Below are 26925 nucleotides of genomic sequence, written 5' to 3'. Positions count from 1 at the left end.
TCTTTATTGAATGGACTGTAACAGGTATGTGATGTGCTTAAAATGGCTTTATTTGTCATATATTGGCAATTATTTAACAGCTGAAAAATCGTGGAGCTTGTGAATTTGTGTGTATCAGTGCTGTACATTGTTTTCATAGCAGCATATCATTACAGTCTAGTTGTAATCCTGACAGTGATTTATGTTTTAGGTGGTGGGTATGTTTTGTACCCTTTTCGTAGGGTTATGCGATTGTATTATTGTATCTCTGACATCTTTGAAATGGTTTTTAGTTTTCATTTACACTGCTGATCTTCAGTTTTACAACCTGAATAATGTTTCCTTTACTGTGAGGTTTTTATTCAGAAAATATGGCAGTTATTTTAGTGAATCACTGGTGATAATTGTGAGGCAGTTGTTTTTAGCTTATGTAAACTTATAGCTTCTACAACACAGGGATTGAATACCTCTATGCAGATAGCAAATTTCCTTTTTTTTTCCTTTTAAAGATTTTTTCCAACATGAAACAATTTCACATTAAAAATAATGTTGATTTTCAATGCTATGAAATTAAAATATCATAGAGAAGTAAATTTCATTGTATGATTTGTTATTCTTTAATTTTGGATGACTGAATAATTTTCCAAGTCTCTTACTCTGGGGGGGCATGTACACATATCTTTTTCTACAGACTCTTAGGGCTATAAATAGTTATTTACTGGATGTTTGCTCAGTTTTCAGCTTGAGTTCCAAAAACGGTGGTTTCAATTCAGTTGTACATGAACAGTACCTTTCCAGTCCGTTCCAGGGCACACGTGCACACACTTATATATATACTGTATATCACCCGTACAATCTGTATTTGAAAGTACAGTATAGTAAATTGGATACCCACAACTTTAATACTGCATTTTTTTACTACAGTATAACTGTTTCCTTGGAGTTAGCTTAAAGGATAAAATAATTCTGTTGGAAAAATCAATTGAAACACTACTTAAAGTCTTTCAATAGATTACAGGAATCCAATATGTTTAGAGCATTGAGTAGAAAGTAATATATAGATTTTGCATTTTTAAGGATGTAGTACACCATTAAAACTAAGAACATACAAATTATCTCTATGGCAAGGATTAAAATAATAATCTCTTAACCACTTGTCATTTATACCATTTTAGATTAATAGTTTATCTTTATTCAGTTCATCTTTTGTAAGGGTAAAATGTCATGATATTTTGAATAACACCATCATCATTATCATTCATCATCATCGGTATAATGGCCATTTTTCAGGTTTACCCAGGTTAGCCAGTTGCTACCCAAAACGTAATCCTCCACTCTTCACAGACCTAGGCATCCTTTGAGATGAGATCCATTCATATCATTTGACCCCACCTCTAACCATGGCTCACTCTTACATTCTTCCCCTTACTTTCTATATTGGTGCAACTCCTCGCCCAGTGATATACCTTTTGCTCCACATGCTCAAGCAACCTAAGTCTGTTTCTCCTCACACAAAATCAGTGTCTTTCACGCTAAGCATTTCTCTTATCTTAGTATTCTTATTCTTTTTTCCACTTACTTCATGACACACCATAAATGCATATGATAATTCTCATTTCATCACACCTCAACCATGTTTCATTCCTATGGAGCATACTGTTCCGTACACAGCTTTGATACATTTTAATCTTTAATACCATAGAGACTCCTTTAGATGTCAAAATGACGGACAGCTGCCGGAATTTTTTCCTGGCACCTCTTTATCTGCCTCTCACCGCTATGCCCACGCATTTGTCTTCACTCAACATGTCACTTGGGTACATTTTGAGTATCATTTTATAAATTGTTTCTTTCCATACTCAACTTTTTTTAAAGAATGCTTTTAAAGACATGTGAATGAAACTATTGAGTACTAACACTTTTATACTAGAATAAGAAGCACATGTTGGCAGTTCTAGTATATATATATATTTTTTGGAAATTTCTGTTTATATTATCAATAAATCATCCTCGCATATTTTCTTTCCTTATACCTCCATCCTTCAGTATTCAGTCTTCTTATTGTATATGTCTAATCAATCTTTTCTCCAAATAGTTTCCCTTATTATTTATATCGTTTTTGTGTATTCAGTAGTATTCCTTAACTTGTAATTCATTATGTGTTATTCCATCATATTCTTTTATTCTATTATGAAGAACCTAATTCTATCAAATTCCAAAAGCATCCACATTTCTACTGTCTATATAAAGCTAGGTCTGTAAGTATTTGGAATGTGACACAATTTTTATAATTTTGGCTCTGTACATCGCCACAATGGATTTGAAATGAAGAACTCAAGATGTGATTGAAGTGTAGACTTACAGCTTTAATTGAGGGGGTTTAACAACAATACTGAATAAGCTGTTTATGGAGGACAGCCATTTTTATACATGGTTCCCCCTATTTATATGGGGGAATCAAAAGTATTTGGACAAAAAAACAATCATGAATATGACAAACATTTTCCATATTTGGTTGAAATACCTTTGTAGTCAATGACTGCCTGAAGTCTGGGACCCACCTATCTTCAATTGCTGGGTTTCCATCATACTGATGCTTTTCCAGGCCTTTACTGTAGCTTTCTTCAGGTGCTGCTTGTTCACTTGACTTTCTGCCTCCAGTTTTGTCTTCAGCAAGTGAAATGAAACTCCAATTGTGTTGAGGTGAGCTGATTGACTTGGCCATTAAATAATATTCCACTTCTTTGCCTTAAAAAGCAGTTGGTTTGCTTTTGCACTATGTTTTGTTTCATTGTCCATCTGTACCATGAAGCATTGTCCTAACAGTTTTTCAGCATTGTCTGAATGTGAGCAGACAGTATACACCTATACACTTCAGAATTCATACTGCTACTTCTGTCAGTAATCATATCATCAATTAACACTAATGACCCACTTCAATTGGAAGCAATTCATGCCTATGCCATTACACTGCCTCCACCATGATTCACAGATGATTTTGTATGCTATAGATCATGAGCTGTACCTTCCATTCTCCACACTCTTCTTTATCCATCATATCGATCTTAGTTTCCTTTGTCCAAGGCAAACTAAAAAATTTTTTCTGGCAAAGTCTAATCTGACCTTCATAGGCTTGAAGCTTACCAGTGTTTTGCACCTTGTGGTATGCCCTCAGTATTTACTTTCATGAGGTCTTCTTTTGATTGTAGACTTTGGCAATGATTATCCTACTTCCCGGAGAGTGTTTTTGGTTTGGCTAAAGGTCGTGAAGGGGTTTTTCTTCACCAAGGTAAGAATTCTGCGATCATCCAGCACAGTTGTCTTCTGGTTTACCACTGAGTTTACCAGTGCATTCCTTCTTTATAAGAATGTACCAAATCGTTGATTTGACCACTCCTGGTACTTCTGCTGTCTCTCTGATAGTTTTGTTTTGTTTTCTCTGCTGAATGATGACCTGTTTTTACTTGCAAGGACAGCTTTTTGGACCTCATATTGAGATTTCACAAGGAGAGCTTCCAAATACCAACTCTCTACTTGGAATCAACTCCAGACCTTCTACCTGCTTAATAGTTAATGAAATAATCAGAGACCTGCTCACATCTGGGTATGGAACAACTTGTTGGTCAATTGTCCAAATACATTTGAGGCCCTGAAAATGGAGGAACCATGTAAAAATGTCTGTCATTCCTAAACGGCTCATACGATATTTACATTAAAGCCCTTTAATTAAAGCTTTAAGTCTACACTTCAATAACATCTTGATTGATTCATTTCAGATCCATAGTGGTGGTGTACAGAACAAAAATTATGAAAATTGTGTCACTGTCCATACGAATGTAACTGTAGCATCAACATCTCACTATTTTACAGGTCAACAGTAATTCAGAACAAATTTAAATCTTCATATTCTTTTTAATTTTCTAACCTACTTTTCATTGCAGTTATGTTTACTAATATACTTAATTCTTTTCTTAGCTTGTGGTTTTATTCTTATTTACCAAATTTCTCTTCTAGCTAAATTGCATGCCATATAAGACAACAAGGGATAATTACAAAACCTGGTTCTGATACAAAAAGATCAATGAATATTAAATTTATTAATCAAAATTTAAGGTTCAAAATTGGAATCTTCAATGACAGCTTATTTGGGCAAGCTTTTTTGTAGGACTACATCATTGTAAAGTTTGAAAGGCATAGTTTAATAGGTCTGGAAAGAGTTAAGCAGTTCATCATGTGATGAACTATGAACGTGATTCCCATTCCCATTCAGGGTTGGTTCTTGGCTTGTGCATGGTAGTGCTAATTATTGACATTGACTTCTCATGACCATGTATGAAATACAACATCAAATTGTTCCTAATTATACTTATAGACCATGGCACTGAAGTAAAGTTATTTTTTTTATCCTCTTGGACCTTTGTTTTTAGCCTGTCATATGAGCACACTCAATCTGTTTCCATACATATCTCATAATCCGCACACCTCACAACCACTATAAGATGTTATTGAACTAAATGTCCATCCTCCTGCAGTTCTTGCCTCAGAAAGTGGTATTTATTTACCTTCCTGAATTGTCATGTGTGACTACCAGGGAACTTTATGCCTACTGCATAATCCTCAAACAGATTGGCTAATATTCATTATACTTCTAATATACTTCAGGCCCCAGTGACATATATTTGAGATACTAAATCCTAAAAGTATTCAAACCTGTACTCACAGTCTCCGCTTATTGATGTTATGTTATGCCTTTGATTATCCACAATAATAGGCTTTATGCATATAAGAACTTGGTTTAGTTCCATCCAAGCAGTGTGTTGCCAACCCATTAAAAAGTTTGTCAACCATTTCACACAACACAAATTTTGCAAGTGTTTTAATTTCATAAGTGCTAATTAAGAAAAGCATATTGACTACCAAAAAAAAAAAAAACAAGTAAATGCACTTGCTAATATCATGCACATGTGAAATTCTTGCATGAGCACTACATACATTTAAGTGAATGTGCTTTGCAATTCATGTACATTTAAAAATCTGGTTAAATGTGTGTTTTTCCCAGTTTATTCTGGGGTTCGTTAGGGGTGTGTTCTTGAACCTACTCTGTTCAGTGCTTGTATGGATTGGGTGTTGGGCAAGGTCGTGGGGTCCAGCGGCTGTGGGGCATCTGTTGGTGACGAAAGATTCACTGATCTTGACTTGCTGACGATGCTTTGATCTTCGCTGAGTCAATGGAGGCTCTAATTGTGGCGCTCGAGAGACTGAGCGAGGAGTCTGAGTGTCTGGGCTTGCGAGTGTCCTGGATTAAAACCAAGATCCAGGCCTTTAATGACCTCTTGGGCACAGCCATCAGCAGTGTGTCTGTTTGTAGAGAGAGTGTTGACCTTGTCGAGAGGTTTACTTACCAGTGTGTGGCGCTCCTGATATCTATGCAAAAGGACGAAGTTCCAAGTCTTTATAGTCCTGGTGCTTCCTGTCTTGCTATATGGTTGTGAGACAAGGATGCTATCCAGTGACCTGAGATGAAGACTGGACTCCTTTGGTACTGTGTCTCTCCAGAAAATCCTAGGGTACCGTTGGTTTGACTTTGTGTCGAATGAGCGGTTGCTCATGGAGTCCCAAATGAGGCTCATTACCTGCATTGTGAGGGAGTGTCAGTTATGGCACTACGGCCATGTGGCATGTTTCCCTGAGGGTCATCCAGCTCGTAAGATCCTCATTGTTGGGGACCTAAGTGGCTGGACCAGGCCAAGGGGTTGCCCACGTAACACCTGGCTGCGGCAGATAGAGGATCATTTCCGGAGGGTGGGACTGGACTGCGTGTCTGCCTGGGGGGGTTGCCAAACGGAATACCGAGTTGTTTCGTCGTGTAGTGGGTGTGGCAACATACTGTACCAGTGCATGCTCCCCAACTTGACTTGATTTGACTTAATTTATTTTGATAATCATGAAACATAAAAAGAACTTAATCTGACTCTTATGAAAGCTGCCCTTGGATGTAATCCTGCTAAATGACCAGCAAGAACCTGACTTCAACTATGGAATGAATGAGTGCTCAAACTGTTTTGAGGACTGTATCTTAGGCAAGAAGAAGTGACCTGGATATCAGAAACAGATGGCACACAACAATTGGTTACATTTAGTTATAAGTAGTGGTGACATTTTCTTTTAGATTCCAGAATGCACTCTTGTCCAAACTTTTGGACTGGTATTTTATACCCACATTTGTATTTTAAGTCTTGTAAAGGAATTTGGTCATTTTAATTTCTGACAAGAGTAGGAAGGGAGACGAATGTCTATGGGATATAAGAAAATGTCACCCTGATTAACACTTCATCACTACATTTATTAGATAGGAAGGACAGGTTTAGCTGCCAAATGTTAGATCTGTTCATATATACTAAGAGTCCCATTTTGCCAGTTCGCAATGTTGAAACACATCTTTTTAGCTACTTAAGGAATGGGGAGGAGGGATGTAAAGTGTTCAGCACATATTTCAGCAAATGTATCTTTAATTGAAATTAAGATCTTATTTGCCGTGGCAGATAAAAACGGGCAGAGCCAATCTGGACCTACAATAAAGAAAAATACAGTTATAATTAAGCCAAACTCTAATCTGCATTGTAAACAACTGGCTAACAAGCAACAGATAAGGAGAAAATAGAAAGTGACATGTTTATTTGATCTTTTCAACATTTACAGTTCCATACGGATGCGTGTGAATTTTATCCATCCTTCCATTTTCCCACTTGTTTAATTTCTATCTTAAAGCTGATGACATGAGTTCCATGTACATGTACACTGATTAGCCAGAAACATTATATACAGACACTGTTGACAGATTCTGCTCATACAGGCATGCTGCTGGTGTGAGTTACTTCCACTGGATATTCATGATGCAAACTAGGGTGCTGTACTTTGTACAGAGAGAAGAAAGCCAGTCAAGTTAAAGGAGAAATACTAATTTGACTTTGATGCCAAGGCATTTGAGCGCTGATACACATGCTTTTGTACTACTGTATCCCACTATGTACACAGCATATTGTATATACTGTACTGGGTAAGGACATATTTGTTGGCTAAACTGTGAGCATTTGTGAATTCTCCCTGGGTTTTGGAAGACGTTGCTGAAGATAGAGTGGCCTGGTCAGCACATGTCAGCATGTTATTTTATTACACAAGGCACACTTTATTAAACAGAAAGTACTATAGACCTTCATTATTTTTTTGTTATATTGTTTAATTACAATTTTAAATGATTGTATGTACCTGTTGTTTTTCTGGCATCCTTGCATTGAAATAATGTATTTTCTACACTAAGGACAATATAGTCATACATGAATTTCAGATATTCCAATGTGCAATGCAAAATTAAATTGAAGATTTCAATTCTCTGCATTCAGCTTTGTTTCTTTAGATACTGTTATTCAACACTGCAAGATTTTTTAATCACCATATAACTTGCTTGCATTATGGTTCTATAAATTCTATTATCATCAGTAAAATTAGCAGGTGCACCTATTTATTTCAGATGAGGTCGGCACTGTAGAGTTCTGTTGTGGATTGTCTCCGGTTGAGGTGTTCAGTATCTCTAGAATACAAACTTTAATTGACCTAGGCTACTGGCTGCCTACTCGTTTGGCAGACATTATCTGTTTTTCAGTTTCATTATCACTATTTCTCATGAAATTATGGAGATTTGATGATGCTGGAGTTGCTGCAAAACCATCGTCCTTCAAGCCAATGAAATATTCCAAAAGATGACTTGGAAACTTCGACAATGGTGTAGTTTAGCATAGTGTGACAGCAGGATCCGGTAACAGATAAAAACTAGGGGTTAATAACTAAGAGTAATCCTAACTGTTACAAGTTTGATTACACATTTAAAAGGTTACCATATTCATAGTGTGAACAGCCTACACAGTTGCACTTAGTAATCATTAAATCCAGTTTATGAAAATACCTTAAATTGATTTACAGGCATTTTAATTGCATTTGAATATACCTATAATTATTTAGAGATTCCTTTAAATAATGTATTAGTCAATAAATAATAATTAGGCTTCCTACAGCATCCTGTAGTAATGCCTTTTACAAATGCCAATCCATTTCTTAACAATGATAGCCAGATGAATGAATCTTCTCATTCTTGGCCAAGTCCTATATTTTTTGAACAGCTCCACAACCATGAATACACAATAGGAGGTGAAGATTAAATGAGGGTTGATGTGACAGACCGGGTCGGCTCCATGCTACCTATCAATCCGGGAGCTTCTTAAACCTGGATTGTCGATAGTTATAACCAAGGTGAGCCGGGCAAATGAGGACACATACAGTACATAGAGCAAGGGGTGGAGTCAAAAGTGATTAGTGCTTTTATTAAAAATCATTCCAAAATGACGGTGCAGTTCAATCTTTCCAATCTACAATAAATAAATAATCCATAAAAAAAGTGAGGGTGAAGGTTAAAAACAGTCCCAATGAATAATCTAATAAAAAGAAGGGGTTAAAAGCCAGGGACAGTCCATAAAAAGTATGAGCACCAATGCTTCCCTTTCTTTACCCTGGCATCTCCTCCCCTTATCCTGTCTAGGCAATGCAGAAGGAGGAGATGCCTGCTGACAGGTGCAGTCAACATTCAAATCCGGGCTCGGGTCTCCATTGCCGGTCCCCCGGTTCTGTGGTGTGCTGTGCCGAGCCGCATACGCCTCCTGCCACCAGTCCCTCGGCATCTGTGGGAACACCGCATATCGAGTCACTCCTGCTTCCAGGTAAGCACTCGGTAGGAGTGCCCATTCCACAGCTTCCAGCTCTTACAACCTCAAAGCTCACACCCAACCCCTCTGCCTCTCATTCTGTTCAGCACGGGTGCTCTTTCTCCATCTTTGTCTCTTTCCTTTTTTTCCTTCTGCTCTCCTTGGGCGGAGTGGTGGCTATGATGCTAGGGTTCTTTGCCAGCAATCTGAAGGTTGCCGAATTCAAATCCCATAAACGCCAGAAGTGACTCTATTCCGTTGGGTTCCTTAACCTGCCAATTGCTTCATCTTGGGTATGACATTAATCTGCATCCAACCCCGCAAACAGGCTCTCCAACTTGCAGGGAAAATTTGGGGGTTGGTGGCAGGATTGGCACTCCAGCCACTGTAAAAAACCTCACACTGTTCAGTGTGGCGCTGTAGTGTCATCTGTTGCACAGCCGCACTCAGATCTCAATGTGGGTGGTTCACCGTGTGGTGGGTGCAGCAACATGCTGTAATCAGCGCATGTTCCCAACCTCTCCCTCCCTCTCTCTTTCTCTCTCTCTTTTAACCTCCTTCTCTCCTTATCCATCCTTCTGTCCTTCGTTGTTCTCTTTTCTCTGTCTCATCAGTCTATTTTCTTCTCCCCCCTCCTTCCAGGCAATCTCCATTTAAGATATCTTCTCTAATTGGGTGCAGGTGCGACAAGCCACTAACTCAGAGGCACAATTTAGGTGCCCAGCCCAATCTGCCCATCTCTGCATATGTATGTGGTGTGATCAGCCAAGTACTCCAATTAAACACAGAGAAAAGCAGTCCTGCACATGATTATTTCTTTAACATTTTCCCAACACCACGGACCATTCATCACAGTTGGGCCTTACAGCTATGTTACAATTCATAGTCCCCAAGGTGCAGAATAGGGTTTTTTTCAGATTTGTTTGAAAGTTGTGGAAACTAATTGAATTAGTTTTAATTTCATTTCTGTGTGTTATGTACCTATGTGTAATTGACTGCTTGGCCATGTTAAGTAATAATATTGTGGATAATGATTAAATGACTTGCCAGTTTAATTAAAGCATGAAAATAAAATTTCTAAAAGCAAAGACTTGTTTAGCATTTGTGTAATTTATTGGAAATTATTATGCAGTGCACAAGTGTGCAATCAACATATTTAAATTTCTTTAGCCTTGTTCTCCACTGAGGATCACCATTTTTGTGTTGTGCACATGCTCCATATTATGTTCTGTCAGAACTGTCAGTGATTTTTGGATTATGGTCTATGTTGTAGCCTTGTTCTCCACTGAGGATCACCATTTTTGTGTTGTGCACATGCTCCATACTATCATATTCATTGGTCACATAGCTTCAGATGGGTGGACTGCTTGTAGGGAGAGTAAAGGTGCTTTGGAAGTTTCAGAACGTGATTGTTGTATTAAAAGCAAAAAGCTGAAACTGATCTTTTGTAGAACTAGTTTTCTATACAGTAACTTTATCCCCTTTATTAATTCCCCAGACAATCTGTCACATACCTTTGACTTTTAGGTTTTACAGTGTGATATTTCTATGGGGCTGTGATAAGTCACATATAATCTGTTCAGCCTCTCACGTTTTAGGACAGTTTTCGCTCTCAAGGCTGAGGGAGCAAGCTGGACAGCTAAAGATGTGATGTCAGTCAGGTTCGAGTTATATTTCATAAGTGGGCTGGATGCCTCTTTTTTTCAGGTCACATAAAAGTATGGCTTTGAACAAATGTGCCAAAAGTAACCAAAAGCATTCATGGTTGTAACCATAATTGGTTACTTTTTCTAGAGGACATTGTGAGTATATACAGTAACATATCATCCTCTAGTGACTTGGGTAGCATCAATACAATCAATAAAAATAAAGTTATTTAATATTAGGTTTTCACTGTCCTATGTCTGCCCACTGTTGGTTATAATAGATGTCACAACACAACAATTGGTTTTCTTCACAAATGTAGAAGCCTTATTGGTGAATCATTTTCTCTGTAATATCATGCATTGTTTTTGTGTTAAATTAGTTTTTGTGTTTGGCATTTTTTTGTACATAATGAGTATCAGATTATTTTCTGATATACTGTATACATTTTAACCTTAAACTTAAGTATAAATATCTTTTGAAATTTTAGGTAAGGAATAGGGAAGTTTTTGAAATAAGGTAATCATACTCAGTAATCATGGTGCAGGAGAGTGGTGACATGTTGCGTGTCAATTAGCACATGCTAGTATAAATTTCACTTGACTCGCTAAACATGACAGTAGTGATCTTATAAACGTATTGTCTAATATATACGAATAAAGGGTTCTCAGGCCATTACACTAGCACCACCAATCTGTTTTATAGACACATACTGGATGGAGTTGTGGCAGCCATAGTTTCATGATGCATATCTGCTGCATCCCTGGCCTAGGTGTCAGGGACATTAATAAGGGAATTTTAAACACATTGCAACCAACAGGTTTTAATTATTTATCTGTTCTACATCAGTTTGTACACAATTAAAATCTAATTAATTTGTAAATTCTTTTTCATAGATTTTGCACATCCTTATAGAGTAAGAAGAGTCATTATGGCTCCAGTATTTTAGAGAGTTTATGACTTAAGACCATCTGAGGTAACACTTAATAATATGTCTGCCACATCTTAATTTTCTGTTTTCTGACCTGTCTTGATCCCTTAGTATTTGTATTTTTTGTTTGTGCCTGTCTCTCATGTATAATGTAATACAGTGCCACATGGTATTTTCTGTAACCCCTTGATATTACCACTTTAAATAGACCTCCAAGGGCACTTATTGGAATTATCTGGCATGCTGTTATTTATTGTTGGAATCTATCAGTCGCTGACACTACTGTATGCAAATAGGTACATGCAGAAAGCTGGGTATGCATTTAAGTACAGACTTACAAATTACCACATTTCATTCCTGCATGTGTACAGTTTTCAAAGTTTTATAAGTCTATCCATGGATTTAAAGAAATAAAAAAAAAATAATTGATGCATTAACAGTGGTGATCCAGTTTTTCACCTCTAGATACAAAAAATGAACATATTAAGTCCCAAGTGACAACACAAATTATGTTCTTGAATTTTGTATCTAAATTCACGATGCTAGAGGTATACTTCAATTGCATTGTGAATAATACATATAGGCAGATAAGTAAATATGTATTTCAAGCTGATATAAGGCTTTACATGTGTATAAAAAAATACATTTTGAGGCTGACCTATTAAGAGGAACACCAGCTAAAAGAAAGTGCCCAGTCAAACCAAACAAGTTTTATTTTTCAACATAATCCCCATCAATATTAATATGTTTGTAACATTTAAAAAAATTTCCTGTGCCATTTATGTAAAATATTTTGTCTTGTTTGAGTAATCTCTCTTCTGTATCTGACTTGACGCCTTTATCTTTGGCGTAGTGTGTCCTATGGGTGTAGTCCTTAAGATTGGGAAAGTGGTGGAAGTCACACAGGGCCAGTTCCGGAGAAAAGGGAGGGTATCGTATCTGTTCTAACACAAAGTTTTACAGAGAAGTTTTAGCAATTGTATTGTGAAGAAGAGCATTGTTGTGGCTGCTTTTATAACTGTTTTTCCCTGATTAAATGCAGAGAATATTCTTCTTGGAATATTGGATGTGATATTGCTAAATTTCAGGTGTCCATATTGAGGGTACTTTGCACTCAACATTTACTTTTGTTGTCAATCTTTTCAGCCAGCCAGACTTTGGATCATGTTTGAGTGTCCTCCTGCCCTGAGATAATTTTACAGCCAATCTCTTGGCTATGACATATCAAGGTTCTGTTACTGGTATATGTTAACAAAGTGAGATTGATTTTTCAAAGGTGTATTGAATTTAGTGAAAATACATTAGAATTCACTGATAGCACAATACCTGATTTGTTTTGTTTGTAGAACTTGTTTTGACTTGGTTTTGAAAACAAAAAAATATATTATAAACCAACGCTATATACTTGTGGTTCACTTATTTCACAACATAGTAGCTAATATTCTCCACTTAAAAAAGTAACATTTCAGATTACATTTTTGAAATTATATGCACACAGACAGAGGCATAAAGTATATAAATATAGATGTGACCAGTAAGCGGTGTGTTATGGTGTATGTATGTGCAGGGTACTGAAAAAAATATTAACACTTTTGGGATTTTTTTTCTTTCTCTTGTAACAATACTGCGTAAATCAAAAGTTTGCTGCACACTTGGGGGTCTTTAAGTCTTTCCAGTCTTTAATGCATTATTTGCATATTAATAATGTCATGCCCAGATTCAATTTAGACTTGCAAGGACTAGTCAATGGCTATTTCTAATTAATTTAAATGTAATTTTGTTTAAAAAAATCATATTACATGTGCTGCTTTTATGAAGTATTAATTCTAGGAAGCTGTGAGATTGATGTTACAGTTTACGCTTTTTCACAACAAAAAAGAATGATGTTATTTGTGTGTTAATAATGTAATGAACAGGTTAAATGTAGAGTTTTAGGAGTGATTAAAACAAAAGGGATATATTTCTCAGTATCTAATACAAGAGGTTGTGATACTGGTTCATTTCACATCTGTTCTTCTAGCACTATTTTGCAGAAGCAATGCTGGGGTCTTTCAGCCCCTCAGAAACTGAGAATCAATCAGAATAAATGTTTTATTTACTAATTAATAAAACTTTATAATCTCAGACTACAGAAAGCTGCCACTATCATTTTTTTAAACAGACATATAAAGAGAGAGGATGTATTTTAATCAGCAAGTTTTTTTCTGCTTGGTGACGTTTTTTTAATTGAAGATTACCAATAAAAAGATTTAGAAAAAAGATTTAGAAGCCATGTTTAAAAATAATATATTGAGTAAAAGATGACTAAACCATTATTCATCCAGTACCACAGTTTTTTGTCTCATTAATGAAAAACTTGCCCCTTCATTGTTATGTTATATTAATGATGTCCTGTTTATTTACAAATGATTAAGTCATATTTCTTGATTCAATTTGTTGTACTCAGCCCCCAACCGTAACACTTCATGATATTACATGCACAAAAACACAATGGATAGTGCTGCTTTCCAGTTGTCAGTTCAAATCCCTACCTGGTTCTGTCTGCCTGGAGGTTACAAGTAATGTTGTGTTTATGCAGGATTTCTCTGGATACGCTGGTCACTTCCACATTCTGAACAGCTGTACATTAGGTTGATAGGGTTCTGTAAACCAACTAGTGTGACTGAGCCTAGGTATGTGTTTGGGTGTTCTGTGATAGATTATTGTTCTGTTCATGGTTAGTTGTTGCCTTTCTTCTAATAGATAGATAGATAGAATGTTGTTGATTAGGTTCTTTAAATTATTTGATAGTTACTGTAAACAATTTTGTGATTGAATGTTGGTGTGTGCTTGAATGTGCTCTGTCATAAACTGTTGCAGTGTTTAGGGTTGGCTCTGGCCTCCACACACCTGTACTGAAATTATCAGGTTCTAAAGGTTGATGGATGGATGGATGGATAATCTGCTTGCATATTACTGAACTTCAAATAAGATAGGAAATAGGAACAGACCCAATTGTTTTCTTTCCTTTTACTTCCACTTCTGTATCAGCTTAATACACCTGACAAAAATATTTTGTAAAAAGCTTATGAATTCCAGAATACCATTCCATAGCTATGCAAGATACTCACTTACTATAAGGATGTAGGTGTAGGACAAAGTGGGCATTGCCGATTTGGTTAGGCTTTTTGTTAGGCTTTCATGCCTGTTAAAAATCAGATTTAACAGGGATGCAGACATCCAGATGCACAAAACCCCCACTTGCATTCCAAACTAAGTGACAGAATGTCTGCTTCTACCAGGATATGATAACAAAGGCGCAATTCAGAGTTGTACTGACATCTCTCCAGAGGCTCCTCTGCTGATCTCTTGAGCAAGAAGGCACAAAATAGATCTCAAGGAAGGACAAAGACCTATAATTAAAGGGATGACAACTAAAATGGACAGATTAACTTGCTTATTAGAAAACACTGATTTTGTAACGAAGTGACTTTAATTCAATCAGGAGAAGGATCAATCTTCATTTAAAGCCACATAAACCCCATCTCTCAAAGAAGAAGGAGAGAATGGCAAGCTAAAAGATGTTCAGGGATTCTCTCAGGGAACCCTCTCTGGGACTCTCTCAAGAAGGGGGAAGTGCGTAAAATGACCTTCTGAAACCTAAAAAGTTAAGAGCCACTCTCCCTTGGAGAGCCGATTCCAACAAACTCTTCTCTTTATGGACCATAAGCTGAGACCCAGCGTGTCAAGCCAAAGCTATGTACCGGTAGTCTGACAAGACCGAGTAGCTATTACTTCAAAAACAGAAATTCAGCATCTAAGCTCTTGGGCCAGAATGAGTAATGACTTTTCCCTATGAAGTGGCAAAAGAACAGCAGATAGCAAACTGAGGAAGCAGCACCACAACACTGACAAGATTCATGAAGCAAAGAGAAAGCGTGCACTCCAATGCATGAAGAATCCTCCACTTGAACCTGGAGCAACAACAAAGCAACAACTCCACACAACATTAGACATCATCCATAAAGACTTGGTATCATAAAACTATTTATCTGTGCCAAGATAATAACCAGTAAACAACCAGCCTATATGTTACATGTTTGTCTGCCTACGTCTTATGTGTCAATATATATGCGCATTTATCATACTTCTTTAATGCTTGTGTTTATTAATAAATTGTACTATTCTGTTTCTTAAACCGAGTGTGCCTCAGTTACCTTGATATACTGTAAGTTTAAAGCACGGAGACCTGCCTCCTACAACAGAGAAAGGTAAGGTAAATAAAGTAGGAGCCTTGCTAAATTATTTGATTAATTACCAATCTAGTTGAAGGTAAAACAAATTATGAATTAACCAATTTAAAATTTTGTTTTATATTATTATGGCATCCTCCTGGGTGGGCATCTTATTGATTATTAGTCATAAAAATCCTACAATAGGGCAGGTCATTATGCCTGAATGGACGTTTTTTCAAAATCCCAGTAGCTGAGGCAGCTACATGGATCTGTGGACGAAATATTCATGACTGTAATGAAAACGGTCCAGCAAAAGAAAGAGGTTTTCCATGTTGTGAATCCAAAAGGTTAATAACTGAATAACCGAAAACTTCTGTTACTTTTGATCCTTCCTTCTGCTTTTGGTTGCTACATAATTTATTTGGGAAAATATAAGAAATGGATTCAGTCTGGACTCCTATATATACATTAATGTAGAATGAGAGCAAGTTTATATGTAACTTCCTCTCTTCAAAGTCGGCCTATGATAGAATGTATTCCTTCTCAATTTGTGCTAGACAGGAGATAATTCAGTTTAAAACTGAACATTATTTACATCTCTCTAGAGCCTGATTGTAAAAAACGTACTTTCAGTTAGACCCTAGGGGTGAAAGTTGGTTTTAAGCACTGGGAACCCTTGGACACATGTGCTCACCATATCCTTGGCTTACAACCTAATTGGCTATTATTTTTGTATATTTATCTTTGGGGTTACCAAAGGTTGTCCTTTTTAATGTCCTTTTTCTGGAATAATACTGACTGGAACATCACTGCTTAAGCATGATAACCTTTGTTTTATTACTATCTTGCCATAATTTTTACTGAATTGGAACACCTGAACCCCTACTTCACTTTTTGTATTACAGTGAGAAAGAGATTTATGAGCACAATCCCTATTTGACACTCTGTAAACTAATGGTCGATCATATTCAGTGACTCTAAACTTTTTAGGCATTTTATTAGTCTGACTGCATTTTTACTGATCTTTTTTCTGGTTTATCTTTCCTTATTCTTTTTTATTGTTTAAAGGGTAACATTGACCTGAATTGGACTCATATACTGTGTGAATGAAGTATTTAAATCATGTGAGAATTGTACCTGAGCAGTTAATACCAATTTTGTTGTAACACGCTGTACTACTTTTGTCAGGTACAATAATAACTTGCTTACAAATAATAATTATTGAGTGATGAAAACTCTTACATATAAGAACCAAAAGATAACTTGCATATTTTAGAGAGCTAGACACCACCATAAAACAAAATAATATGTTAGAAAATACTGAACTAGTGAGTCCTATTTTTTAGGTACTTGTAGCATTTATTTACTAATTAGCAAATCTCCATTACTGAGAGTAGAATCTTGCTACTATATCAGCAGAAAAGTCTCATACAGTTTCCATGTCATTTGAAACTGAATTGTTGTTCCCCACAATAGATGAAGAGAGTGTAATTATTGTAATCATCAGAATGCTATTGTTTGATGAACGTATAATTACAGGTAATTTAAAGACAGGTGTGATGACTGCGGAGGACTGAGATCAACATGCATTTCTAATAACAGCTACAGTAGATTTGTATTATAAATAATCACTATGCAACAACTCCGTGCAGAATGCAAATTACATTTCCTCTGTAATAAAAAATGTCTGTGAATATTTTTGTTCTGCATGCCTCCATACATTTTTATGCAGGCAGCTTTTAAAGCTGTAAAATAATATAAGCTATAGACACAGCTAAAGATCAGGCTCTAGGTGAGTTTCAAAAAAGAGATACATTCTCAGTAGACATGATGAACATCTGATTTTTATAAAGGGTGCTTTAATACCTAGGACTATTGTAATGATAATTCCATATATGTATTTAATATTGACAAAAATCAACAATGTATATATTTGCCTTTTTTGATCAGAATTAACATATTAAATGTAATATTAGTTCATGAATATTTCCTACTACGTCTACGAAGATATCCAGGTGGAATATTCAGAGGAAGTTTGTTACAGTATGTGTTTAGGTGTTTACTATTGTAGGTAAAGTCATAATAATATATTTGTAAGAGCTAGATAGTCACTGACTTAAGTCAAATGAGGCAAAGTCGATTAACCAAAGAGTTTTAAATGATAAAACACTGAAAAGAAAATTTACTGAAAATTACAGTGGGTGAATGATGGATTTATTTGGTCAAATTGTAGTAATAACAATAACATGTAATCTTAAAATGTTGTGACGTACATAGATTAAAAGTTAAATTATACTGAAAGACCAGGACTGGATCTGTTGAACAGCTGTTTCTTGGGATAAGAAGGCAACAAGAGACAATAAATGATTTCATTGCATAGTAATGTGATTCAGCTTCATCCATATTACATTCACACATTTCTGTTGTATCCACTAGTGTCTGTAAAATAGATTAATCAATTTTAACTTCAAGTTGTTTTTCTCATAGATGTAAAATAAAAATGTTATAAATAAACAGAATATATTGCAATTATCTTCCAAAATAAAATGTGATGAATGTTAGTTATGTTAATAGCAAAAGTGCTTACCTTTGTATATTTTATCCATTGAGTATTAAATTTGATTTATTAAGTCAACACCAACAAACACAGGCACTTGAGTTTATATTATTTAAACATCATTTATTTCTAGAACTGATCATGACTTAGGAATTGCTGGGGTATTTAGATTTTCAGCAGAAAGAGTCTTACACAAAAAGAAAAAAATGCTATGTGAAAATTAAAGTAAAGTAAAGTATGGCATTACCTTTTTTGTTCATTTGCCAAGCATCATATATTTCTTAAATGTAATTGTGTTCACTTCTGCCAGAGAGAAGACAGTGACGAGGAAAAAAAATTACCATTTTTGTACTGAGCAAGAAAGGTTTCCCCTTCTGTTCGCAAATCTCTCTTGTTTAATGTGCATAAATATAGAACTAGTGCTTTTGATCACAAAATGTGCTTCTCTTGCTGCACAACGAGAGAATAAACCACTGCAGACTAGAAAGGAAATCACAGCGGGGCAAAGTTTGCTACGTTTTCTTCATAAATTGTAGCCTCAATTTCAGGAAAAGCTTTTATTACTGTTAAAATCATGACATACTGTCACATTTATACAAAAGCTTTCATTCTAGTTGCATTAACAAAAGAAGAAGTCATTTGTAGCTGTGTTAAGTGCTCTTGCGCATTGTTACACAAATAATGTATATAACTGCTGTAAGACATACTTACTTGCAACATTACCTGTTTAAAATAGAAACAAAGCTAATTTTGGATCATTTTTTCGTTTTTCTGTTTAGCAAAGCCACCTTGATTTGTGCTGATGTGAAAAGAGAATGTATAACAAGTCACATGTATGTGACAGAAAGTTGCCTAATCTTTCTTCTTGTACTGATTTTAAGTAATGACCGGAGCAGTTGTACAGTCATTGAATTCCAGGCCTGGTGTACTGGATGTCTGTGTAATATAGTAAATGACTGATTTGGTTTAATTCAATATTTATTGCATGTTCTCCCAATGTCTGAATGGGCTTTCCTGTCGACATGCTAAAAATGAATAGGTTAGGTTACGCAGCTCTGAGAAAATCTGAGCAACAATGAGTGTAACCTGAGGTGGATTGGCATCTTGGCAAGGGATGGCTCAAGTATTCTTTGGCTTGTTCTTAGAATACTGGAAATGGTGCAAGTGTAAAGCTAGCATGCTGTGATCAGTTTAGCTAGAAATGCTCTTATATTCTGGGAAATTGTGAAGTCTGCCATTAACCTAAAGCAGATGTCACAAGTTGTGGGGTGTGCCAGACTTGCCGACCACAGGTGACAGAAAATCACTGCCCATATCACATTTACTGACTGAATGCAGACATTGTAGCGAAGTCATGCACGCTGCTTTTTCTGATAGGGAATATTGTGCTGATTCACAGGGCCAGCAGTGAATGAAAGTTTAACAGTCATGGCAAGTTCAGCTGCAATTTTAGTGTCTTTTTTTCTTTTTTCAATTCTGTTTTGGTATTAAAACACAAGACACCAGACAGGCAAGTTTCTCTTTTGTTTGTAGGGTCCAAAACACCTGCATTCCTCATTCTTTATTGCTGCATTAGATGCATTGAACTTCCAGAAGACCATTCATCGGTTATTAACTCTCGAGCACACAGAGCCAGCCCCTTAGACTAAACGAAAAAATCAAACCTGTTTGATTTTATTGATCAAGTTGCAAAATAGTTGGAGTGAGTCATTGGATGTGACATATTAGAAAACTGAATTTGCCTAAAGTGAAGTTTATTTAAATGAAGGCTATGACTGAAAATCACTGGAAAAGTCACATAAAGTGACACAGTCTTAAGGCAGCACCACTAACCACAGATTATGTGAACAAAATCAGTGCTACCCGACAATAAGAAATGTTTTGACCTTAATATTATAGAAGGCAAGAAAATTCATCCAGATAATGGAATTATCACTTATACTTATGAAGCTCATCTGAGTGTAGCATCTGGTCAATACGATCAACATCATTCACTTAGTATCAAAATGCAGGCAGTGTTTAATCAGGAAACTCCATCATGTATCTATTCATCCATTATTAAATATGTTTAATCCAGTTCAGGGCTGCAGGGACCAGCTGTATATAAAACATCAAGGTAGAGCTATATCAGTGTTTGTTTTGTGCAGACTGGGATGTGTTTAAAGCACTGTGAAGTATTTACCTATAGCAGGCCATTGTATCCTTTGTAATAGTATAAATTCTGTAGGAGACAATGTGAGAGAAGAAAAGCCATTAAAATTTTGTGCTCATCAAACATGTGGGTTTTCTAGGTAACTTTATCATTATGCAGATTCTTGAGGCACATTATGCAACAATCAAAGGAAGTTCCAGCAAGGAACTACCGCATCTGCTTACTATTCTCAGCAGGACATACATTTAAAGGGCCATTATTGTCACATGTACTGAGTCTTATGAAATTCTTACCTGTTAATGTTATGTCAACACGCAACACGTCACCACAGTCCAGCACCTCAATTAGTGACTTTAACTACCTTATCTCACAACTTCTAGTTGTTCTGAAATTTGCAGCCATTCCTGGTTAATGCTAGTAACCTTCAGATAGTGATGCACCCTAAAGTCCAGAACCCTGATAAACACAAATTACCTGTCTCTCCATTACAGCACCCCACACGGGTCTTATGCCTCAGCAGCTTCACCCTCCCCTGGCCTGGGCCCTTACTCCTGATCTGGGGTCATTCATATGGTATGAAATTAATAAACTGTCCTGTGAACATTACTAGTGAAATGGTATAATGGTAATGGTTTGACTGCCTTTTTACTGAAAAAATGTGCAGTTTTTATTCTTTAACATGCTTGCACAGTGACATTCATAAGATTTATTGTGTGGTTTATGCTGTGAAGATTCTGTACGAATTATTGCCATTTCACTATTGAAATTATATTCAAGTACACAAATGTACATCATCTGAAAGTTACAATAGCTGTGGCCCGGGGTTAGAATAAGGTTAACATTCTTCTGGCATGTCATAAAAGTCAATTAAAAAGTGTTTGGCATCAAGAAGAGCAACATGCCCTCTACAAGAGAGGCATTCAGCCAAACTGGGTGAACCCAGGAAATGTCTATTATGTAAAGTTAGAATCCTGGGAGAAAATATTCTTAAGCCAACATGCATATTTTTTGTTTTGGCAAGACTTTAAATATTAATATGTATTAAAATAAGATTCTCTGATGTAGTATGGTAAATGACTGATTTAATTTGATTCAATTTTCAGTTTTTCAAGTGTGTGTGTTTTTTTTTTTTGGCATATTTCAGTATTAAACCTTTAAAAACACATTTGCATTAGGAACTAAAGTAAGGAGTCAGTTGAAGATTGAACTGTTTTTATTAGACATACAAATTTTATAATCTGTTTATTGTAAAGGAAGTGGTACCTTGTATGGTTACATTTGTTTAATTTCAAGATATGTTTTAGCTTATTTTACGTTACTATTAGCACAGACCTTTTGTACAAGTAATACTTGAGTTTATCTCTGGGGCTCTGGGTTTTTATTCCAACCAATTTCACAGATAAGGTTTCATTTTTAGTTGTAATTTGATATGATTGGTTAGTGAGCTGTGCTTTTTTATTCTGTTATTCTAAGAAATTCTAAAATGATCCTAAATTGCCCAAACATTTGATACTTAGGATTGCATTACCATTTTCTTAATAATTCGCCCTTTTTTGTAGAGTTTGCTCCTTTAATTATATGAAAATAAAAGGATAAGTGTCTCTATGTGTGTCTGTCTGGATTGCAATGTTTCTATCATTCTGAAAGATGGTGCACCACAAAGATTTGTAGTAGGTGTATGCATTGAATTTGTCATTCCAAAAGATGTCACCTCACAAACATTAACACTTTTTAAAAGTCCCATACCAAATAGCATTTAACTGAGATAAACGCATTGCATGGTGTGCTCCAAACATTAAGGTCTATGTTGATTAGAGTGGAGATGGAGGTGAAGCCATTGCTCTCGTTTAGCATCAGCATTTGGATACAATTAAGGGAGCAAACACCACAGAAAAGTGTAGTTTAAAAAATAAAATGCCAAACAAAACATAAAAATGACAAAGAATACAAATATGTATGATGTACTTGGAAATATGTGTAGGCCAGATAACTACCTGTAAACACTGAGATCAATTAAAAGTTAGGACTTAACTAATTGTGAAACTGGTTGGAATAAAAACCAGCAGCTGTGGAGATCCCCAGGGCTGAATTTGAAAAGCACTACATTAAACTGTTGCAGTACTTAATTTTAGAATGTAGAATACGAGGTGAGACACAAAAATAACCGGACTGGGTTTGGGGTTTTCCTGGAGAACCGTCTGGAGGTCGACCGGACGTGAATCATAGAACTATATCCCCTCCTACATGCCCTGTCAAGCCGCCGACCGGCTAGGTATATCCTTTGAATAGCCCAGTCAGTATTTGCACAACAATTGCTCTACACGAGTTGCCGCTATAATATCGGGTGAAAAAATTCGAACAGTGAATCAACATCAAATTTCTTGCGCATTTTCTCTTTTTCCATAAAGCAGTTTTTGACTGACAAAAACATTCCTTTCCTCGATCATCCTCCATACTCAACCGATTTAACTCCCTGTGATTTTTACTTGTTCCTGAAAATCAAAGTGACCCGAAGGGAACACATTTTTCTTCAATGAATGAAGTGAAGACAGAAATGACAAGCCTGTTGAAAAGCCTCAAGCAAGAAGACTTCCAGCACTGTTTCAATCAATGGAAGATACGTATGGAGCGGTGCAGAGATCAGGAGGGGGGAGTATATAGAAGGTGACAATGTTTAGAATGCTGTAATACATCAATAAATATATTTTTTTTTACCAACCCAGTTACTTTTGTGTCTCACCTCATATTATGCAAGAGTCACCATTACTTTATAATAATAATTTTAGATTAATTAGTGGGAAGCTTGGACATTTTTTTTTTTTATAATTTCTATAACTCAAGTAAACATTTTATTTTTTTTCTGCAGATATATAAGGACACACTTCAAAATCAGGTGACAGAGATTTTGAGAAATAAGCCAAATGGAATTCAATTTGGAGTGAACCTTACAGACGCACAGTTAAACCAGTTTCAAGAAGAACAGATTGGGCAATTGCATCAGCTGATGACAGAATCAACTAAACCTTGTCAACAGTTTAATATTCAGGACAGTCCTGATCACAAGTGATCACTGCATTGTTTCCAGGATGCCAAGAAAGACATTTTGATTTCTTTAGTTAGGTAACTGTTTAATATGTACATACAGCACATCCTAACTGGGATGCCAGTCTATCACTTGGCACATTCACTCACCCACAAATACTCATTAGCACTGCGCCAGTTTCATGTTACAAATCAAGCCAAATGCATGTCTGCACTGTGGGAGTAAAGCTACTTGAGCACACGGAGATCATGTAAAACAAGCACCTCTACTGGCTGCACCACCATGTTGCCAGTAAATTCTCAGCTTATTCCTTACAAAGATTATCAACATTGTTTATTAAATGGAAGACCTTAATTTAAATGATTTAACTTATATTGGTCATCTAATTTTAATTAATAAAAGGTATGGTAAAACCCTTGGAGCCTCCTATCAGCTTACTAAAAAAGTAAAAACAAATGACAGAACTGGATAGTTTACTCTGAAAAAAAAATTTGTAACATCAAACGATGTTATCTCTTAACTTCCTTTAAAAGTTTAAAATCAAACAATGTTTGAAACTTCCAAGGTATTTAGAGAAGTGTACAGGAGGAGCAATGTAGTAGAATTTAATTTTCCATTCAATTTCGAACTTGCAAAACTCATATATTTGGGTCAAACAAAAGCAGTAAAGAATTTATACAATGTTTTTTATGGCGATTATGTGTGTTTTATTAATTTAAGATTTTAAGACCCTTTTAATTTTTCATAATGTTTTACAAAAATAGTACAGTAGTATTTATTATTTTGCCTATTTTTCTGAGAATGTACTGTATCATGGACATATTGTATTATGAATTCTGTATCACAATACGCATTGTACCTGGATTAAATTAATCGACACCTGCCCAGTATAGATATATATTGGGCCTGGAAAAGAATGTGCCCAAAGTCAGGGTACCACATTCAACAAGCAACAGGGATAACCACAGCCTTGAGAGGATTGTGAAGCACAACCCATTCAAGAATTTGGGGGAGAATCACAAGGAATTGAGTGCAGCTGAAGTCAGTTCTGCAAGAGCCACCACACACAAATGTATCCGGGACATGGACTACATCTGTCGCATTCCTCATGTGAAGCCACTCCTGAACCAGAGACAATGTCAGAAGTGTCTTACCTGGGCTAAGGAGAAAACTGACTGGACTGTTTCTCAGTGGTCCAAAGTCCTCTTTTCAGATGAAAGTAAATTTTGCATTCCATTTGGAAATCAAGGTCCCAGAGTCTGGGACAATTCGTGATGATTTGGGGAGCCACATCATCTGCTGGTATTGGTCCATTGTGTTTTATCAAGTCCAAAGTCAGTACAGCCGTCTACCAGGAAATTTTAGAGCACTTCATGCTTCCCGCTGCTGACAAGCTTTATGGAGATGCTGATTTAATTTTCCAGCATGACGTGGCACCTGCCCACACTGCCAAAAGTACCAATACCTGGTTTAATGACCGTGGTATCATTGTGCTTGATTGGCCAGTAAACTCGCCTGACCTAAACCCCATAGAGAATCTCGGGGGTATTGTCAAGAGGAAGATGAGAGACACCAGAACCAACAATGCAGACCAGCTGAAGGCCACTATCAAAGCATACTGGGCTTCCATAACACCTCAGCAGTGCCTCAGGCTGATCGCCTCCATGCCATGCCGCACTGATGCAGTCATTCATGCAAAAGGAGCCCCAACCAAGTTTTGAGTGCGTATGCGGACATACTTTTCAGTAGGCCAACATTTCTGTATTAAAAATCATAATTTATTGGTCTTATGAAATATTCTAATTTTCTGAGATAGTGGATTTTGAGTTTTCATCACCTGTAAGCCGTAATCAACGAAATGAAAAGAAATAAACACTTGAAATATATCACTGTGTGTGTAATGAATCAATATAATGTATGGGTTTCACTTTTTCAATTGAAATAGTGAAATAAATTAACTTTTTGATGATATTCTAATTTATTGAGATGCACCTGTACCATCTCTGTCAAACTGATACCTTTTTATGAGTTCCTTGTTGTCTAGCAGTTCCAAATCATTTAGCCCTTACTGTGGTACAGTATGTGTGCCAGTCTCTGCCTGAAAGCCATCCTCTGGCATCTCCGAGTAAGTCAGTCTCCCAAATCCTGGTAAAAGTGGGTGGGATTAGTTTCCTAAAGTAAGACAATTGAATAAATGTTTTTGGAGTAGGCCCGATTGTGCATCACTCTGAGATTTTCGAGCCAGTTAGGACCATCTTCCTACTCTGAGATGCAGTGATAAATACGGGCACAGGTCCCTAAAGCTAGGAGGCAGCACAGTGAGCACATTTTGAGATTACTATTAAAGAATTTTTTTTTTTATTTAACAGCTACCAACTATTTTCACTTCTGATATATGTCTGCTACTGCAGTGGTTTCTGGAGAACAGTAAAAACCTTCTAAAATATGACTGTGACAGAAGAGTATTTACTTATTTATTGATTTATTTATTTTGTCTAGAAGAAATTAAAAAAGAACAACACCAGTTTATTAGCTTGTAGTGTTTCTTAGAAAAAGTAGGAGCCTTTAACATAAAAGGAGTTCAACTTAAAAGATTCCAGAATATTTATTAAGGCCATATGAGCAGCAAGGAGAAGACTGTCATTATCAGGCTTTTATGCGTATGACACTCATGCAAGGTTGTGTCGAGTCTTTTATTACCTCAGGGGTTGTTATATAAAATGTGATTAGATCATACAAAGGTTCATTCTAAGCTGAACATCCAGGTCATGTTAATAATAATGATGATACATTTTATTTATGTTGTAAGCTTAAGTGTGTATTACCAAATTCATAATTAAGTACCTACTGTATTTCAGTTAATAATAATTTTAAAGATGTCAAGAAAGACACAGTTGTATCTTTCAGCTTTTTCAAATGGATCAGTGAACAACAAGCAGTAATGAAAACTGAACTAAACATAAAATGAATGAATTGCATTATATGACAAATATGTATGATGAACATATATAACACTTAGCAATGGTGCAGTGATTAGTGCGGATCCAGTGTCCTGGGTTCAAATCCTGTGCCTGGCTGCCATCTGTGTTCTTTCTGTGTCTGTGTGTGTGTGTTCCCTGCTTACTCCACTCTTCCTGCCATATCCCCAAACATGTTCGTGTTACTTTCCGGTAATGTGCATGAGTGTGCCGCATAACCGGACTGAGGAGGTCTGACATTAGGGTGCAAATAAAAATATTACAAGATTACAAGATCAGAGCTGCAGTCCTGTTGAGACTGATTCACCTTCTTATGCTATCGATAATCACAGTGAAATTTATCAGATGTGATCGACATCCTCACAACAAATATGCTGTCCATAGACCTTTAAGTATATTATACATTTTTACAATTGTGCATAGGAACACTTTCAAAAATCAGTTGCACTTGAACAATTACTTTAGCATCACAATGCTGAGCCATTTAATTCATCAATCCAGCTCTCTATTTTCAGAACCTGACATTGTAATTAATTGTGTCCTAATTATATAGCATCATAGGGATTTATTTTTTCACATTGTGGAAAACAAAATAAGCATTCAGATGGTCACGCTGTCAAGATCATCTTTTCAACATGTCATTCCTAATAAACACACCAAGTGAGATCCAGGTG

At 36.2% G+C, this 26925-nt stretch overlaps 1 protein-coding gene across 2 annotated transcripts in view; it reads left to right on the top strand.

Moving 5' to 3' along the window:
• sdhaf3 (succinate dehydrogenase complex assembly factor 3) overlaps positions 1 to 25159 on the top strand; it is a 35533-nt gene extending 10374 nt beyond the window's left edge. The window contains exons 2-3 of one of the 2 annotated variants that reach the window (XM_028817049.2): positions 3189 to 3268; positions 23097 to 25159. In XM_028817049.2, the coding sequence (XP_028672882.1) occupies positions 3189 to 3268; positions 23097 to 23297 (281 nt within the window). In that variant the 3' untranslated portion in view covers positions 23298 to 25159. The remainder of the gene's footprint in view (positions 1 to 3188; positions 3269 to 23096) is intronic. The other variant, XM_028817048.2, reaches the window with a different exon arrangement.
• The last annotated feature ends 1766 nt before the right edge of the window (positions 25160 to 26925 follow it).

The sequence above is a fragment of the Erpetoichthys calabaricus genome, chromosome 13 (assembly GCF_900747795.2).
Source record: "Erpetoichthys calabaricus chromosome 13, fErpCal1.3, whole genome shotgun sequence".
Classification (NCBI taxonomy): domain Eukaryota; kingdom Metazoa; phylum Chordata; class Cladistia; order Polypteriformes; family Polypteridae; genus Erpetoichthys; species Erpetoichthys calabaricus.
The sequence above is the reverse complement of the archived record's forward strand: the minus strand, read 5'-3'. Positions and strand labels throughout refer to the sequence as shown.